The 16,949-nt window shown below is 43.1% G+C and overlaps 1 protein-coding gene across 2 annotated transcripts; it reads left to right on the forward strand.

Moving 5' to 3' along the window:
• The first annotated feature begins 227 nt into the window (after positions 1-227).
• On the forward strand, positions 228-15,490 carry LOC306734119 (phosphatidate phosphatase LPIN1-like). 2 transcript variants are annotated; one of them, XM_079215453.1, is made up of 20 exons: positions 228-367; positions 6,323-6,526; positions 6,613-6,708; positions 8,258-8,547; positions 9,426-9,521; positions 9,618-9,735; positions 9,844-10,144; positions 10,408-10,501; positions 10,584-10,768; positions 10,861-10,954; positions 11,145-11,214; positions 11,848-11,940; positions 12,043-12,104; positions 12,234-12,372; positions 12,489-12,637; positions 12,764-12,850; positions 13,026-13,178; positions 13,407-13,521; positions 13,683-13,786; positions 13,890-15,490. In XM_079215453.1, exons 1-20 carry the CDS (start codon positions 293-295, stop codon positions 14,062-14,064), a joined length of 2,700 nt encoding a protein of 899 aa, XP_079071579.1. In that variant the 5' UTR covers positions 228-292; the 3' UTR covers positions 14,065-15,490. The 2 variants fall into 2 exon arrangements, with proteins under 2 accessions (XP_079071579.1, XP_079071580.1); XM_079215454.1 differs by lacking the exon at positions 228-367 and adding an exon at positions 5,126-5,257.
• Positions 15,491-16,949: the final 1,459 nt, after the last annotated feature.

Consider the following 16,949-nt stretch of genomic DNA (forward strand, 5'->3'; position numbering starts at 1 on the left):
AGACCAACATTCTGATAAATAATCCGAACAGATGTCCCCACTCTTCAAATGCCTTAGAAGTCAGAGGGTCCGGTGGACGATGACCACTCCAGGACAGTCTCGGGTTTCTGACCAAGGGGCCCAGGTACATTTAGTAAGACGCGGCCCACTTACAGTCAGACATTTGCTCACAGACAGAAGACCCAAGTTCTAGATAGGACTGGACCTGTGGAGTTTGTTTATTCCATTCACATCTGCTTAGAGGGAGCAAAGATTAGAAACCTGCGGCTGGGATCAAATACATTATGTAATCATGACATCGGCAGAGGATGATGAAGAGTTTGATGAGGCTGTTGACCGTTATGCCTCTGACAACAAATGGAGCTGGGTAAAGTTTGTACAATTCTCTGCATGTGTGTAACCAAAGCATGAATTGTGGGGAGAAAGAGTGTACATATTGATTAACACAATCAATGGATTGAAAAGGTGAAGGATTATACTTTTAAATGCATAAATGGAAAGAAATGCACAGAGAGAAAAGCAATGTGTGCCTGGACGCATGCATGAAATTAGAACCAGCTTTTAGTACACATTCACAGACAAGGAATTTGACTCCCACTACATCTCCCACAATGTACTTACACCGAAATAGAAATATATACTCCATACAAGTCATGTGTACGAAATAAATAAATACGGAATATATGTATATATATATATATATATATACATATATATATATATATGTATATATATATATATATATATAAGGATGATCGTGTACAGTATGTAAATGTACACTGTATACTGTAAGTGACAGACTAAATATATAAATAATGGCATGCAGTGGATATGTTAGTGTTAGAGAGTTCTTGACAGTTTGTGATAAAGCATATGTGTTGGTGTGTTTTGTGTTTCACGACAGGTCCCAGGGCATACGTTCATTCAAAATGATGCTCTGTTTTTTTAATAGATAGATATATACTTTATTAATCTTCAAGGGGAAATTTGTTGTCGTAGTAGCGCCTTACAATTTGAAGATACAAATAAACACACAAGATAAAATATATAGCTGAACATAGTTGACATTTTAGACTACCATAAAAGTAGCAGGTCCTGGAGTTTGTTCTTAGGACAACAGAGACAGCGAGAACATGAATGTGTTTTTCAGTAATCCCCCCTCGTAAGATGATCTGACCCGACTGAAACTTTGGAGGGAGAAGAAGGGTGTGAAAGGGGAGGAAAGAGGGGTGGAGGGATAGCCTCGTGGATCAGGGGGTCCATGCACCCCGTCTGGTTATTTGGTTAAGAGAGATTTTACCTCAGAAGAAAACACCTAATTAGGTTTGGTAAACATTAGGAGGTAAGGTAATTACTATACCCCACTTTGTTTTGCATTTTGGGGTAATTTTCTGAAATACCACAACATCTTGGTTGTCCTTAATCATCTGGCCTTTTGTTGGGACCAAAACATCCTTAAAGTTATTTGTAGATCTTTTAAATATTTCTTTTTGAAAATACCCCCCATTTTAAAATCTTACATAAATAAAAAAAATCTAATTTGCTTCTCTTTTCTCACAGTCTGCAGCCAGAACACAACAATGTTTTGCCCAAGAGGCTGTTCTGCACTCATAATATCTCTCATTAAGGACAAACTGTTATTTTTCCCTTTTAATCCATGTTTCTGAGGTTTACAGTTCCAGATAATGTTTCTATCATGTCTCATGACTCTCAGGCCAGAATGAACTGAGCCAATCACAGGCCTCGCTGTCGACCAAGCGTGTCAAAAAGATTGTGCAATGAATTTGCCACTTGTACTTGTTGTTGATGTACTGTCGATATTTTTAACATGATCATCAGCGTTCTACCATTGTGTGGCTCAAGTGCATAAATGATGCATGACCAATCACTGTATCGTTTCTGTCACATGGACTGTATTTATTATGTTGTTAAGATTGAACATTTTCGATTTGATTTGGAGTGCAAAAATGTAACTGGGAAGTATAGACGATGAATGAATACCTATTTTAAAATGTTTGCAACGTTCTTGGCTGGTGTGTGCCCAGAGCTGATGTTTTCTCTCCCCTACAGTTTCATAATATCACCCTTGAAAGCCACATATTCATTATTGGCAGATGAAGAGCAAACAAATGGTTTCACTACAGTGTGATTGGTGCATAGTGACATATCCGTAAATCCAAAATTGGGATTGGATGAACCAAGTGTGAGACCACAGCAGCCGACACACTCCTCCAACAGAGAGGGTGAAGGATTTACTGCAATGCTAAATAAGGTCAACCTAGAGGTTAGGGTAAATCTTAATCTAAAATAAGTCAGAGTTAAGCTATTTGAGGGGAATCGAAGCAAATACAAAACCAAGATGTTTTTCTTTTGACTCTCTTGATGAATGTTTCTGAGTGGTTTAGATACAGCATCATATGTCAGCTTGTTTTGCCATAGCCTGACACCAGTCGTAGCGCTGACTATATACATGAAATGGCTATCGTCTGCTTTTTGCTGTCCAGAGTGAATCAGCTGAGCTCAGCTCCTCCCGCAAAGCAGCTCGTTCTTAGAAACATGTCCCCGGGCAGCTGTGTGGCTCGTATATCCTTGTAGAATCTCAGCGGCTCTAACTGCTGTCTGTGTGTGTAGCATAGTCAGAATGGGCCAAGCACTGCTACAGTTGAGCTATATAACAATATGTTTCACGTCGGTTATTATTGTGTCTACTTTGAAATCAGGATGGAGACATTTCATGTGATATTTGTAAGCAAATAAGATGACGTTCAAGCAGAGTTTGTGTGTCGTTATGTCAGGGGAAACTTGCAGGGTTACGCATGTATTATTTAGTTGTTTAGTACACAATGTGCTACAAATGCACATGGTACATTCAGGGTGTGACAAAAGGGTCAGTTACACGACAAGTGGCTTTGTGCTGTGATGAATGAAATTGAACTGTACACCGGCACAGAGGAGAAGAGCTTCCTTACAAATGAGAGAAACATGCTCACAGGAAAAGGCCTCAGTTTAAATATGATTTATTGACAAAAGAAAGTGTGAACTACATGATACTAGTCAATGTTACATAACGTATTATGCAGTAAAAGAAGCTACCAATCTATCATTCATAAAACTGCTGAATGTCAGCTGAGGTTGCAGGTTGGTGCAGGGTCTAAGTCTGGCAGAACATGGAAGGTTGTAAACCACAAAACACACATGCTTCAGCCAGAGCAATGCAGCTCTGACATTGTACAGTGTGACATTGTGACATGCACTGCTCGCCACTCAGCAAAGTTCAATGAGCTCACAACAGTGGCAACTAGCGGGACAGCGTGAACCTTTTAAAATGTATAAGATAGAAGCACGAAGGGTTCAGCGTCGCTGGACTCGGGTGGAAAAAAAACCTCACAGGAACAAAAGTATGGAAAAACAATTAGTTGCCGTGCACTGCGATCACACACACACACACACACACACACACACACACACACACACACACACACACACACACACACACACACGCGCGCGCACACACACACACACACACACACACACACACACACACACACACACACACACAGTCTACTGGCTCTTGTTACAAAAGAGTGGCATGGGAGGCTGTTGTAGAATGTAGCCTATTAAATATTTGAGCTTTATTTTCCTGTCAGGTCTCAGTCTAGACCGGCTCCATCGCATGTGCTGTCACACGGGCCTGTGATTGGCCGGAGAGATCACCTCACTGCTCCAGGCGGACTGGGTGACTTCAAACGCTGACGTAGACGCCGCTACTTCCCGCCGTCTACTGCTGCTGCGGGATCCTTTTTATGCTGGACAGCGCTCTGTAAACGGAGACGTCACCGCGTGGCGAGGTTGCGCTACAATGTAACGCGTCGTATCCACTATTCTCACATGAAAAAAAAAGGTAAAGCACAACTGCGTTAGTCTTCTGTGACGTAAACTGTCACTTTGAGGAGACCCTTTTCACGCGACGAGCCAACATGTTTTGCCACACACGCGATAGCGAGGAGACTTGTGTTGCCACTGTGGCAGCTGAAACGATGCGTTTGGCAACTCAACAGCTTGACGCTGATTGGTCAACAGGCGGGTTCCGATGGAGATGATGTCATCCGCCGACCAGGCTCGCTGAGACAGACGGGAGCGAGAGAAACAGAGGCGGTCAGAGAATTAGTATCGCAATTACTTAAATAGTCCGTTTTTTGTGTGTTTTTTTTGTCGCTGTAAAGTCAAGGTTTTGTCAAATTGCTCTTCGGTAATGTGTTGTTGAGCTGTCATTCACCGCTGTGGAAACGTCTCCGTGTGTGTTTTAACGGCTGCCAGCGCACAGAAGGTATGATGCTGCTTTTATAGTGTGTTTGTCTGCACCTGCATGTCTGATGATAACTCTTATTTTAACACATCTGTCATGATCAATACTGCTTTATATAGGCATACTCATCAGTTAACATTCATTACTACTAACACAGGACGTTTTTATGAGTCAGCTATACATCTATTTCAATTTGTTTATGTCTTTTCTTTTAAAATGTGTAGCTGATTGGTGTGAGGGACGTGTATTGCTGAGTATTCTTAATTAAACTGTTAATTAATCACTTAGGCACTTAGGTTGTGAGGCATATGGATGTATGTGTGGTGTAACGTTGGACTAATGACACTTGGTAAAAATGAAAGTGTGTCTATACTTGTAGCAGCACACTATTCCAGCCTGCAAAAGTAAAGATTCATAACTCCAGCTTGCAAACCTATCTGACTCATGAGCTGTTCAACACAAGTCACTGGCTTTTTATAAAAATAGGATTTCGCAAAAGGCTCAGTTCAGTTTTCATCCGCTCAGTTGTGAAGCCAAGCAGTGCTGTCAAGTGTTTTGAAACGCTGTTCCTCTTTTTGTTTCATCTGTAACACAAGAAAATCTATTTTTGGACGAAGCTGAACATGTAGCAGTGTTCACAGAAAAAAGTCCCCCGCTTTGAAAATCAGCAGGGATTTGCCAGCGGCGCTGTAACTCAATGCCTCAGTGAAAGGTGAATTGAATAATTAAAGATGGTTTAAGGTCATTGGCAAGAAGTATTTCAAGACTCTGATATAGTTATGGCACCTCGGATTCACCGGCTGCTCTAAAATTAGGGCTCCTGTTCTCCTGTTCTCCTGTGAGGAGCCCGTTCTCCTGGTCACATGCTCAAAGGGGGAGCTGTGTTGGCATTGTTCCAGATCTTCCCTGTTGCTGCAATCCTTTTGGGGGCTCACTGTCAACTCAGTCAAGGTCAGACCCCCTTCTCTGTTATCAGACAGCTGCAAACCCCAAGGAGTCTTGACTGCCACACATGGGATTCATCATTTGTGGCCATTGGTGTTTGCATCACATAAATGTACATCACGTAGTCACTGTTTGGTGCCAGCAGGGGTGACATTGAACAGATACTTTCTAAATGGTTTTAGTTTGTTTCCTTACCTTCTCCTTGGAGGAAAATAAAATATCTTATTTGCATTCCTTTGCAGTAGTTTGTTTGAGAGTTGAGGTGCCTCCACTAGTGACTCAACACAAGATTGTGTACTTTTCCAGATGTTTTAAAATGTTCACTTTGAAAGCAGTGAGGCAGTACACTGAACTTCCTTGAAAAAACAAAGATGTGATTGTGATCGACTCCTCGCCTTCCTCTCTATATGTTACTGTGTTGCAATCATCAAACCAGGGATATAGTATGACTGACTATAAGAGCTCTGTAGATGTCTGCAAAGACAAACAGACCACATACTCCGACGAATGCGTTCAATCTTTTTCTTGTGTCACAGTATGCTTTAGGTTTGAAAAGACATTTGCATTGTCGACGTGCTCAGCTCTAGTTCCTGTGACGTCTCTGCTCTAGGACTGTCTGAGTACCGACCGGTCTGACTTGCTGTTTGTCCTTTGACCTCAGTTGACGGGGGTGACTGAATGGAAAACAGTCGGGTAGGATTTCCAGACTCATCAGGAAAAGGGGAAGAGGAGGGGAAGCTCAAAGTGGCATCAGGTTCTTTCTACAGTATGTAGGCCAAAGACTACTGAACAGGAACCAGCCTCCATGTCCTCTTTCCAAAGCCAGACCAGTCTTAGTGCAGCTTAAAAAACTGACTTCAAATCATCAGTGTATAGGAATAACTTCACCCCTGAGGGAGAGTTGTGCGTCAGTGGTTTGACTGACAGACTGACAAATGGCACAGTAGGTGGGTGAACGTTTGAGCGTTTGTGGCTCTTGGCACCACTACAATGTAGCAAATTTAGACCTTTTCATATCGATGTAGTTGATAACTTTAATGCTAAATAATATCTTCCTTTTCCCTCCTCCAGACCCGGCAGACCATGAACTACGTGGGCCAGTTGGCAGGGCAGGTGTTCGTCCAGGTCAAAGAGCTGTACCGAGGCCTCAATCCCGCCACCCTTTCTGGCTGCATTGACGTCATCGTGGTGAGGCAGCCCGATGGATCTCTGCAGTGCTCGCCTTTCCATGTTCGCTTCGGCAAGATGGGAGTCCTCCGGTCCCGAGAGAAAGTGGTAAGGGCGACCTCCTTCGCTGTCACATTGAGAGACACGTAACCTTCCAGATACTTAAAGTCTTGTTTCCATCCTTGCTGCTCAAGGTGGACATGGAGATCAATGGAGAACCAGTGGATCTACACATGAAGCTTGGGGACAATGGAGAAGCATTCTTTGTGCAAGAAATGGAAAATGATCAGGTCTGCATGAATGTAATTGTATCTGAGCAGTGAGTGGCTTTATAAAACCTGCTCTGGTTCAAAGTTTGATACAACATTCGTTGAACACGATTCAAGTCTCAGTCTCCCCCCTGACACACCCATGTTTACAACCGAGAGGCGTCATCCAAACTATCTTCCTCCTTACATGCAGTCTTACTGTACAGTAGTTTGAACAAGGCCGTGCTGTGTGTACAGAGTTGGCCCGGCGGCAAGGATTTTTTTCCTTTCCTTTTTGGCTGAACACCATTCCTCTGTGAGGGAATGAGTGCTGAACACAGCATTTACTATATCAAGCTTTCTGAAATATATTTAAAGCTGCTGCCAAAAGACTGAGGATCAATCTGGCAAAGAAGTATGCTTTTAAGTAGGGCATATTTGGGAATTTGCTTTTAAGTATGAGAGAAGTGGTAATAGGTTGACAAGTTGAAAAGATGTAGTAAAAACATTGAAATACCCCTCTCTAAAAATCGTTTTACTTGAAATATTGTTATGTTTATGAAACCCTTGAGAACCATACAAAAAAGAAACTACAAAACAAAACAAAACATGAAAACTATGGAAAAAAGCACAGCTGCTTTTCTTGAGTTCTTGGAAAGCATTTGGTTTTTCCAAGATTTTGGAGCTGCATGGCTCATGTGTACGTGTGTGTGTACGTATGTGTGCAGCTGAAAGACACAAACAAGCGGTGAAATACTGAGGCCGGGGGCCCCGGCACCATTGAGGGAAGTGGGTAATTTATTTTCCCCAGAGTGGTGTCAGATTCCCAGGCCTGAAAGAGAAAGGAGGGGGTTCTGGGACACCGAGAGGTTCTTGGCACAGGGAAGAAAAACGTGATGGACAGTATTGTCAGACCACAAATCATATGGTTATACCTCACCTCACCTCCTTCACCCTCTCTCTCTCTCTCTCTCTCTCTCTCTCTCTCTCTCTCTCTCTCTCTCTCTTTCCTTATGTCTGCACACATACACATAAACATTTAGACTCCCCTGCACTCGGCAACAAGAGCCTCTTGGAAAGTATTTTCATTTCCTAGAAGGAGGTAATATACCCCCCCGCCCCCTTTCCTAAAACTAAGGAACAGAGTCTGTTTCGGATTGGCTGTTTGGTTTCACTGGCAAAGGCTCTCCTCACAGCAGAAGTAGCTGCAAACAGTTTTGCAATGATTGCACAATTGTGCCTTTTGACAAAAAACTGCAAAACATTACGGCCATGTTCCAAATGCCCAAATCTAGTTTTAAACCTGATTACAGAAATTGTTAGTACAAATCACACTCCCTGTCCTTGCACCGGTGCAGCAGTCCCTTTTTGTTTGGTCTGGATGTGCTCCAAATAAATGGTTATTTGTGTTGCTCAACAATTCATTTAAACATGGACTTATAATTTAAATAAATGCAGATTTACTCCATATCGAACAGTTTTTAGTGGCAAGACTCTTGTGGATGTTGCGTGTTTTGAATCTCACCTCAAAAGCTATTTAATTCTCAAAGGCATTTCATCGATGCCCCTGACTTTATCTGGTTTCTCACAGGAAGTGGTCCCCTCCTACCTCGCCACCTCTCCGATCATGTCGGATGGGCCCTTCCTAATGAGCTCCTCCCTGATGGGGAAGAACTTTGGGCCCCCCATACAGACCCTGAGCTCTGCGGGCTGCATGGGAGAGACTGGCGGTGGGACGATGATGAAGAAGAGGAGGAAGAGGAGAAGGAAGGCTCGGGCGGACAGCATGAGGAGGGAGGAGAGCGGGGACTACTCTGAGGACGAAGACATGTTCACCTTAGACATCAGCTCAGATGAAATGACGGAGGCGGAGAGCAACAGGTGAGAATGAATGTGGAGAGGGTAAATGGGTCGAAGGAGGAGAAAGAGGAATTAAGAAAGCAAGAGGAAGTACATGTGAGGTGCAAGCAAAGATGAAGAGAGACACACAAGGCAGAGCAAGGGGAGGGGGGGGGGGGGGAAAGAAAGATAAAAAGTATAATACATCACTGAAATGAGCAGCTGTAACAAAATTGGAGTCTGTCAGATGAGAATAAACAGACCAGTGTGTGTGAAGAAGCCTCCGGCTGTGGCATTGGCACACACACACACACACACACACACACACACACACACACACACACACACACACACACTGATAAGACACTCAAGACCATCTGGAAAACATAACGACTAATTTGATTTTTACTTGATAAAAAATAAGCTTTCTCGTGAAGAGAGGAAATATGTGTTTTTTTGTTTTGTTTTTGTTGTCGTTATATGTGCGTACAGTACGCCGACATGTGGCGTATTGGTTTTATATAAAACAGACCGGATCAGGCATGCAGCTACAGGAGCCATGTTCCTCCCGTACTGTATGCGATTAAGTCCATTCAGCAAGAGTGAATAGATTTATTCTGACACATGTGCGGGGAAACATCACATCTGAATTCTCGCTTGTCTCTCCTGCACACGACTGTGGAACAACTCCAAGCTGACGTTGGGCACAGGTTAACACCCCCCCCCCCCCCCCCCCCCCCCCTGTTGTGTTGTGACTGCGTACAGAGAGCACGTTCAGGCATGATCTCTGTGGGTGTGAAGTGGGTGAAAAGGGAAAGGTAAATTATAGACCATGACTAAAAATAAACAACGTTGTGTTGCAGATATAGATAGATATAGATAGATATGGTTTACAAATACAGTTTGTGTGTGTTTTTCAGGATTCGGGACGTCCTAAGAGATGAGACAAGAGTCGGCTCTTTCAAACAGACCGGCATCTACACCCGTTCAGATGGAGAGTGGAGCCCAATTCAGAGGTGCTTCATGCACTCATTTGACTCATAAGACCTCCATGGTAGTATTCAGAATAAACAGCTCCATAACTCTGGATTATCATCTGTTTTCTTTCTCAGCCCTGGAAACTCTCGCCCCACCTCACCCAAGAGCGACTCGGAACTACTGACCAAGCCGTCAGACAATCAGAACCCAGCCATGCTCTGGGCGTGGGGCGAGCTGCCACAGGCTGCCATGGTAACCAACAGAGTCCACTGTGCACACACACAGCTCGAAATATACTTTATAAGTAGTTTTTGGGTACGTTAATGTTAGTCTGATGTTTTCATATTTCGTCCTCCTCAGCCGTCCTTCCTCCCAGTGAAACCCGACCCTCGCCCAGTGTCCATCCCTGTGTCCGAAAGCACACACTTCCGCGTGATAACGCACGAGTCGTCCTCGGAGCAGTGTGGACCCTGCTCTGAAATATCAGCTCTCAGACTACTGATGCCAGAGGAGACGGGGGAGGAGACGGTGGGGATGGAGTCAGAGTCCATGAGGACAGAGTCACACACGGCTGGAACCGTGGCAGCCTGTATGACGTCTGACATGGAAGAGGCAATGTTGCCTCCGCCAGGCAAGACAGACTCTCCATCCAAGAGACAAGGTAAGGTCAAAGGGCAACGGCACAATACGATGTGTAGTTCCTGTGGGGGTTTATCAAATCCGTTTTGTGGTGAAATGTACTTTGTAATAAAATTCACTACTGCTGACATAAGAATATTTGAATATTAAAACTACTTCAGTAAACTGCCTTTTTCACGGTGTTGAGATGATTATTAAGTTTGACAACTTTATTAGCTGTAAAAAATGATTTTCTCATGGATGAACAAGGGAGAAAAGCACAAACAAGCTGTCTCTCTGTTGCAGACAAGAGAAGCCGCCATCTTGGCTCTGATGGAATTTACCTGGATGACATCACAGAGCTCGAGCCTGAAGTGGCGGCCCTTTATTTCCCCAAGAGGTATGACACATGTCGTATGTCGTGTGCGCAGTTCGAGCTTGAACGCATCGTTGTAGCCGATCTTAACGCCTCTCTTCCGTAGTGACGGCAGTGCAGCAGTGAGGAGCATCTCGGACCCGGGTTTCCACAGCACCAGTCTGTCCCCACAGTCGGTCAGCTCAGGAGGAGACAGCGGCGTGGACAGCTACTGTGACCACATGGCTGACATGCCGTCCATCGCCATCTCTTTGTGTGGGGGGCTCAATGACAACCGGGAGATCACTAAAGGTAAGACACGGACACAGCATGGCCTCAGGCTCCTGCTGTCAGCTGCAGAAAAAGGGAAACTGAACCAAAGAAATGTGTGCGTCTCCTCACAGAGCAGTTCCATGAGAAGGTCATCTCTTACCAGCAGTTTTCGGAAAACCCCTCCATCATCGACGACCCCAACTTAGTCGTGAAAATTGGCTCCAAGTAAGACATTTCACACCAGAGGAAGGGAAACAGCTGTGAGCAGTTTACAATCCACTGCATGCTGTATGGATTTAACTGTCACACATTGCAGCACATTGTTTGACGTTTCTGCAAAGACATTGAGCTGACGATGTGTTTTTTTTAAATGCGGTTATGAAATTGATAAAAATACATTTTGTGTCTCCCTCAGATACTATAATTGGAGCTCTGCGGCTCCCCTTATGCTGGCCATGCAAGCCTTTCAGAAACCGCTGCCAAAGGTACGAAACTGATACACAGCACAGATATTAGACTCTTCGTTGGTTGGTTGCGTTACATGAATACCACTCTCCCTGTTGACTGAAAGCGGTACTGCATCCTGTATGACTGTATCCCTGTACACCTTATACTTCTACCCATCCTACATGCATTTTGTTGCATAACACATAATGTGCAACGTATAAACTCACAACCTTATGGTCTTTATGTCGTGTGACAAACGTCCACTGAATCTGTTCTGCTTAAACTTTGTCTCCCCCTCTTTCCCCCTCCCTCCCATCCATTCTCCCCCTCTGTCCCCTTCCCTCCCTCCCATCCATCCATCCATCCATCCATCCATTAGTCCTTCTGCCTCAGTTATATTCACTCAGCCTTAGAGTTTCTCCTCTGTTGTCTTACTGGTGTGATGGGCTACAGCTCTGTACGGCACAACCACGTTCTTTTACACCTTCCTCACGTTTCTTACCCTTTCCTACCTTACTTATTCCTTCTCCACTATCAAACTCCCACTCGCCGCCCACCCATACATGCTTTAGGTTTAAGTTTAAGTTTAAGTTTTTTATTTTTAAGTGTGTTTTTTTATGGTGTTGTGTTGTGGTGTGTTTTTTTTTGCGGTTGTCTGTGCTACGCCTCAGGCTGCAGTGGAGAACATCATAAAGGAGAAGATGCCCAAGAAAGGAGGGAGGTGGTGGTTCTCCTGGCGAGGCAGAAACAGTAGCACCAAATCGGTGATTTCTTCCTATCTTGCCGATAACACTTCTTTTAAGATCCCAATAAATGAATAAATGAGTGGGCAAAAAGCAAACCAACACTGTTTCTCCCCTCTGCAGGATTCCATCTCAGAGCGTGAGGCCTGTGGTTATGCTGAGCAGGCCGGGGAGATGTCAAGCAGGTGAGGGAACCCTCAAAACATTCACGGCTGCAAAATATCAAGTTGAATCTAAGTTAGCGAGCGATAGAACACCCTTGACTGCCGAGGTATGAACATCCTTTAACACACTGTCGACCTGTCTGACGGCAGACACAAAGAGGAGTCGTCCTCCAGCGACGAAGACCACAGGGCAGCCATGCAGAGCTCTGCCATCATCCAGTCAGAGCCCGGGCTCACACTAGGAGGCGTGTCTTATAAGAAAACACTCCGACTCACATCAGAGCAGCTGGTGAGGACTTATTTTGAATTGTTCTACTTATTGTAGTCGTTTTTACCACTGTATATTATCTCTCTCTCTCTCTCTCTCTCTCTCTTTCTCTCTCTCTCTCTCTCACACACGCACAGCTGTCCCTCCAGCTGCAGGATGGCCCTAACGATGCTGTGTTTAGTGTGACCACTCAGTACCAGGGAACATGTCGCTGTCAGGGCACCATCTACCTCTGGAACTGGGACGACAAGATCATTATCTCTGACATAGATGGAACCATCACCAGGTGCGTGTAATACATGTAAATATAAACATTTTACAACACAGTTGAACTCCGTTTGGAGTGAAAATGAATACATGAACATATATGTGTATGGCCCCTAATGGCAGTTTCATGTGTGTTTGTCTTCAGGTCGGACACATTGGGTCATATCCTGCCCACTCTGGGGAAAGACTGGACCCACCAGGGCATTGCACACCTCTACCACAAAGTCAGCCAGTAAGCACCAACTAGTTTCAATCAAAGCAAAACACCAAAAAGCACACATTGCTTGAACATTCTGTTCACATTTTACACCGGACAGACCAAAAAACAAGCTCTGAAAAGAACAGATTTGTTGTTATTGCCACGGAGCGATAATTATCAACACACATGTTTGTTCTCGCTTCGTCAGAAATGGCTACAAGTTCCTGTACTGTTCGGCGCGAGCTATCGGCATGGCCGACATGACCAGAGGTTACCTCCACTGGGTCAACGAGAGAGGCACCATGCTCCCGATGGGCCCCGTCCTCCTCAGCCCGAGCAGCCTCTTTTCAGCCCTGCACAGGTCTGTCATTCATTCACACACACACACACACACACACACACACACACACACACGTTTCTAAATTAACACTCAAGAAGATGCAGGAGACACTGCGACTTTATCATTGTTAGTTACATCTCTGTGGTGTGTGTGTGTGTGTGTGTGTGTGTGTGTGTGTGTGTGTGTGTGTGTGTGTGTGTGTGTGTGTGTGTGTGTGTGTGTTTGTGTGTTTGTTTGTTTATTTGACAGGGAGGTGATCGAGAAGAAACCAGAGAAATTCAAGGTGGAGTGTCTCAATGATATCAAGAACCTCTTCTATCCCAACACACAGCCGTTCTATGCAGCGTTTGGGAACAGACCAACGGTACGCACGCGTTACATAGAGCACAACTGATGGTACACCACGTAATTTAAAGGTTATTACTGGTGTATAAAATCCATCTGGATTCTTTTTACCATTTGTGTTGTAGATTATTGCATATGTCATTCATAACAATTAATGAAATGCTCTTTTACATTTTTTAGGATGTATATTCCTATAAAGAAGTAGGAGTGCCACTGAACAGGATTTTTACAGTAAACCCGAAAGGCGAGTTAGTGCAGGAGCACGCCAAGACCAACATCTCATCGTAAGTCCTGCATCCAGTTTTCGCGTTGTATTCCAGGAGGAAACGTCGTAACGTTTACTGTCCTCATTTAACGTGTCCGATTGTGGCCCTCTTCTCTCGGCAGTTACGTCCGTTTGGGTGAGGTGGTGGACCACGTGTTTCCTCTGAAGATGCGAGCCTCATCCTCGGACTTCCCTTGCTCAGACACCTACAGCCACTTCACCTACTGGAGGCAGCAGCTCCCCCGGGTGCACCATCAGGGTACTACACCTCCACAGACTCCCCTCCCCAGCAGCTGACTACCTGCGGCTGGCTAAGTGGCTGCTAGCAGGTGTGATGGTCACATGTGTGTGATAGGAATTTGTATTTATTTTGTTGTAGAAGAAGATGGAGCGCTTTGCTTTGGGGGCACAGCACAGCGCTGTGAAAATGTAAAACGCACAAGATGGATGTAAGAGCACTTTTATTAAAAGATGGCCTTTTGACTGTATGTATATGATAAATAATAATAATTTATTCAGGCAGCTTAGCACATGTATTATTTTTGAGTGAGTGCTGACATTATTTCGGTAGCTCGACTTATAAAGCTATTTATGCAGACAGTTGCATACTGTATTTCTCAGACGGTATATCTATGTTCAGAAGAGCATCATACTCGATGGAGAATTTATTTCCTTACGCTGAACTTTTTCAGTCGAGACTGTTACAGATCTTCAATCAGCATGGCGTTGCATATATACACATTTTGCTTGCGAGCAACATATGTGTAAAGTATTATTCTGTCAGTATTAGTTACAGTATGTTAAAATGTATTACACAGCACAATTAATGAGTGGATGTCTAAGTAGCGTAACATTTTTCTGACAAAGTGTACATCATAAAGACGGTTTTGAATGAATATTTATTGTCAAGACGAAGTAATGCTGACACGAGAACAGAAAGCACAACATTGTAATGCTCAAAATAACCTTTGGTTTCCACTATATAAAAAAAAGAAAGAGTGTCTGTGAGAATTGACGAAACATTTTTATTTTTCTATTGAAATCACAGTGTGTATATGTTGCGATCACAAAGTGATTTCTGTGGTGGCCTTCTTGAAATTAATTTATCCAGTTACAGTTTGTACGACGTGACAATCAGGTGCTCAGCTCTCTAAGATCTATGCTTGTTTCAATGCATGCCATGAGCTATATTTTGTTGATTTATCTGGTTGCATACTGATTGATATAACATGTAGCTGATGTCACCCATTGGCTCTTTTACTGCTGCCATTCCCTTGTAATATCACTTCAAGCAAAACCCAGGGCTGGAAACCCTTATCAGACAGCTTAGGGAGGACAGGCGACAGTATTAAAAGGGATTTTTTACCTTTTTTTTTCTGACTAACAGACACTTGAAAAGTGATCTTTAATTCTTACAGCACCACAGATAACCTGAGGTCATATGCAGGAGCTGCTGTCATGGCGACCTGCCTAATCAGTGTTTTTACTGTGAACCACCCAAACAATATCATCATGTTGAGTAAGCATGTAGTTTATGAAAGAGGATGTGCATATAATGCTTTATGATTCTTTCCATGAAAGAGCTCAAATTGCCTGAAAGCGTATTAACTTTGCCTTAACTGTGAACAATATGATCAATAATGTGTTCATGTATTCCCTCCACTCCTTCTTTTGACCAGTTCACTGTTATATTTATGTAAGCAAAGTCAATAAAAAAATGTCTTGATAACAGTGAGTGTGGGTTAATAATGTAGCATGGCAACTCTCCATTCAACTGAAGAAGAAATATTCATATAAAAGTAATCACACTGTGAAAACACTACAAGTGTTTTCCTATTGTACATTATATTTTTAGATTAATGCTATATTAATGTGTTGCATTTTACTGTTGTAGATGTTTATATACTGTTGGGTAGTTTAATTTACAGCAATGCATCATATTCCATAAGAACATCACGTTTGTATATATAGTGTTGCTGTTCCATGAGAACGATGCGTCTCACTAGAAAGACAACTTTGCATAAACAGAAAGTTTATTATTATATGTCCATATATTGCTATGATTATTATCATTATTATATATTATTATATATGTATATTATATAATAATATATGCACATATCCATCTATATATGTATATATACAGGTAAAAGCCAGTGAATTAGAATATTTTGAAAAACTTGATTTATTTCAGTAATTGCATTCAAAAGGTGTAACTTGTACATTATATTTATTCATTGCACACAGACTGATGCATTCAAATGTTTATTTCATTTAATTTTGATGATTTGAAGTGGCAACAAATGAAAATCCAAAATTCCGTGTGTCACAAAATTAGAATATTACTTAAGGCTGATACAAAAAAGGGATTTTTAGAAATGTTGGCCAACTGAAAAGTATGAAAATGAAAAATATGAGCATGTACAATACTCAATACTTGGTTGGAGCTCCTTTTGCCTCAATTACTGCGTTAATGCGGCGTGGCATGGAGTCCATGAGTTTCTGGCACTGCTCAGGTGTTATGAGAGCCCAGGTTGCTCTGATAGTGGCCTTCAACTCTTCTGCGTTTTTGGGTCTGGCATTCTGCATCTTCCTTTTCACAATACCCCACAGATTTTCTATGGGGCTAAGGTCAGGGGAGTTGACTGGCCAATTTAGAACAGAAATACCATGGTCCGTAAATCAGGCACGGGTAGATTTTGCGCTGTGTGCAGGCGCCAAGTCCTGTTGGAACTTGAAATCTCCATCTCCATAGAGCAGGTCAGCAGCAGGAAGCATGAAGTGCTCTAAAACTTGCTGGTATACGGCTGCGTTGACCCTGGATCTCAGGAAACAGAGTGGACCGACACCAGCAGATGACATGGCACCCCAAACCATCACTGATGGTGGAAACTTTACACTAGACTTCAGGCAACGTGGATCCTGTGCCTCTCCTGTCCTCCTCCAGACTCTGGGATACTTTTCAGTTGGCCAACATTTCTAAAAATCCCTTTTTTGTATCAGCCTTAAGTAATATTCTAATTTTGTGACACACGGAATTTTGGATTTTCATTTGTTGCCACTTCAAATCATCAAAATTAAATGAAATAAACATTTGAATGCATCAGTCTGTGTGCAATGAATAAATATAATGTACAAGTTACACCTTTTGAATGCAATTACTGAAATAAATCAAGTTTTTC

The sequence above is a fragment of the Taurulus bubalis genome (assembly GCF_910589615.1).
Source record: "Taurulus bubalis genome assembly, chromosome: 3".
In the NCBI taxonomy this organism is placed as follows: domain Eukaryota; kingdom Metazoa; phylum Chordata; class Actinopteri; order Perciformes; family Cottidae; genus Taurulus; species Taurulus bubalis.

Excerpts from the sequence above, each read along its gene's own strand:
- LOC306734119 (XM_079215453.1), top strand. The coding sequence starts at position 293 with ATGACATCGGCAGAGGATGATGAAGAGTTTGATGAGGCTGTTGACCGT. Across the intron at positions 10,145-10,407 it reads CTCTCCATCCAAGAGACAAG|ACAAGAGAAGCCGCCATCTT; the intron begins GTAAGGTCAAAG and ends TCTCTGTTGCAG. Across the intron at positions 13,787-13,889 it reads GCCAAGACCAACATCTCATC|TTACGTCCGTTTGGGTGAGG; the intron begins GTAAGTCCTGCA and ends TTCTCTCGGCAG.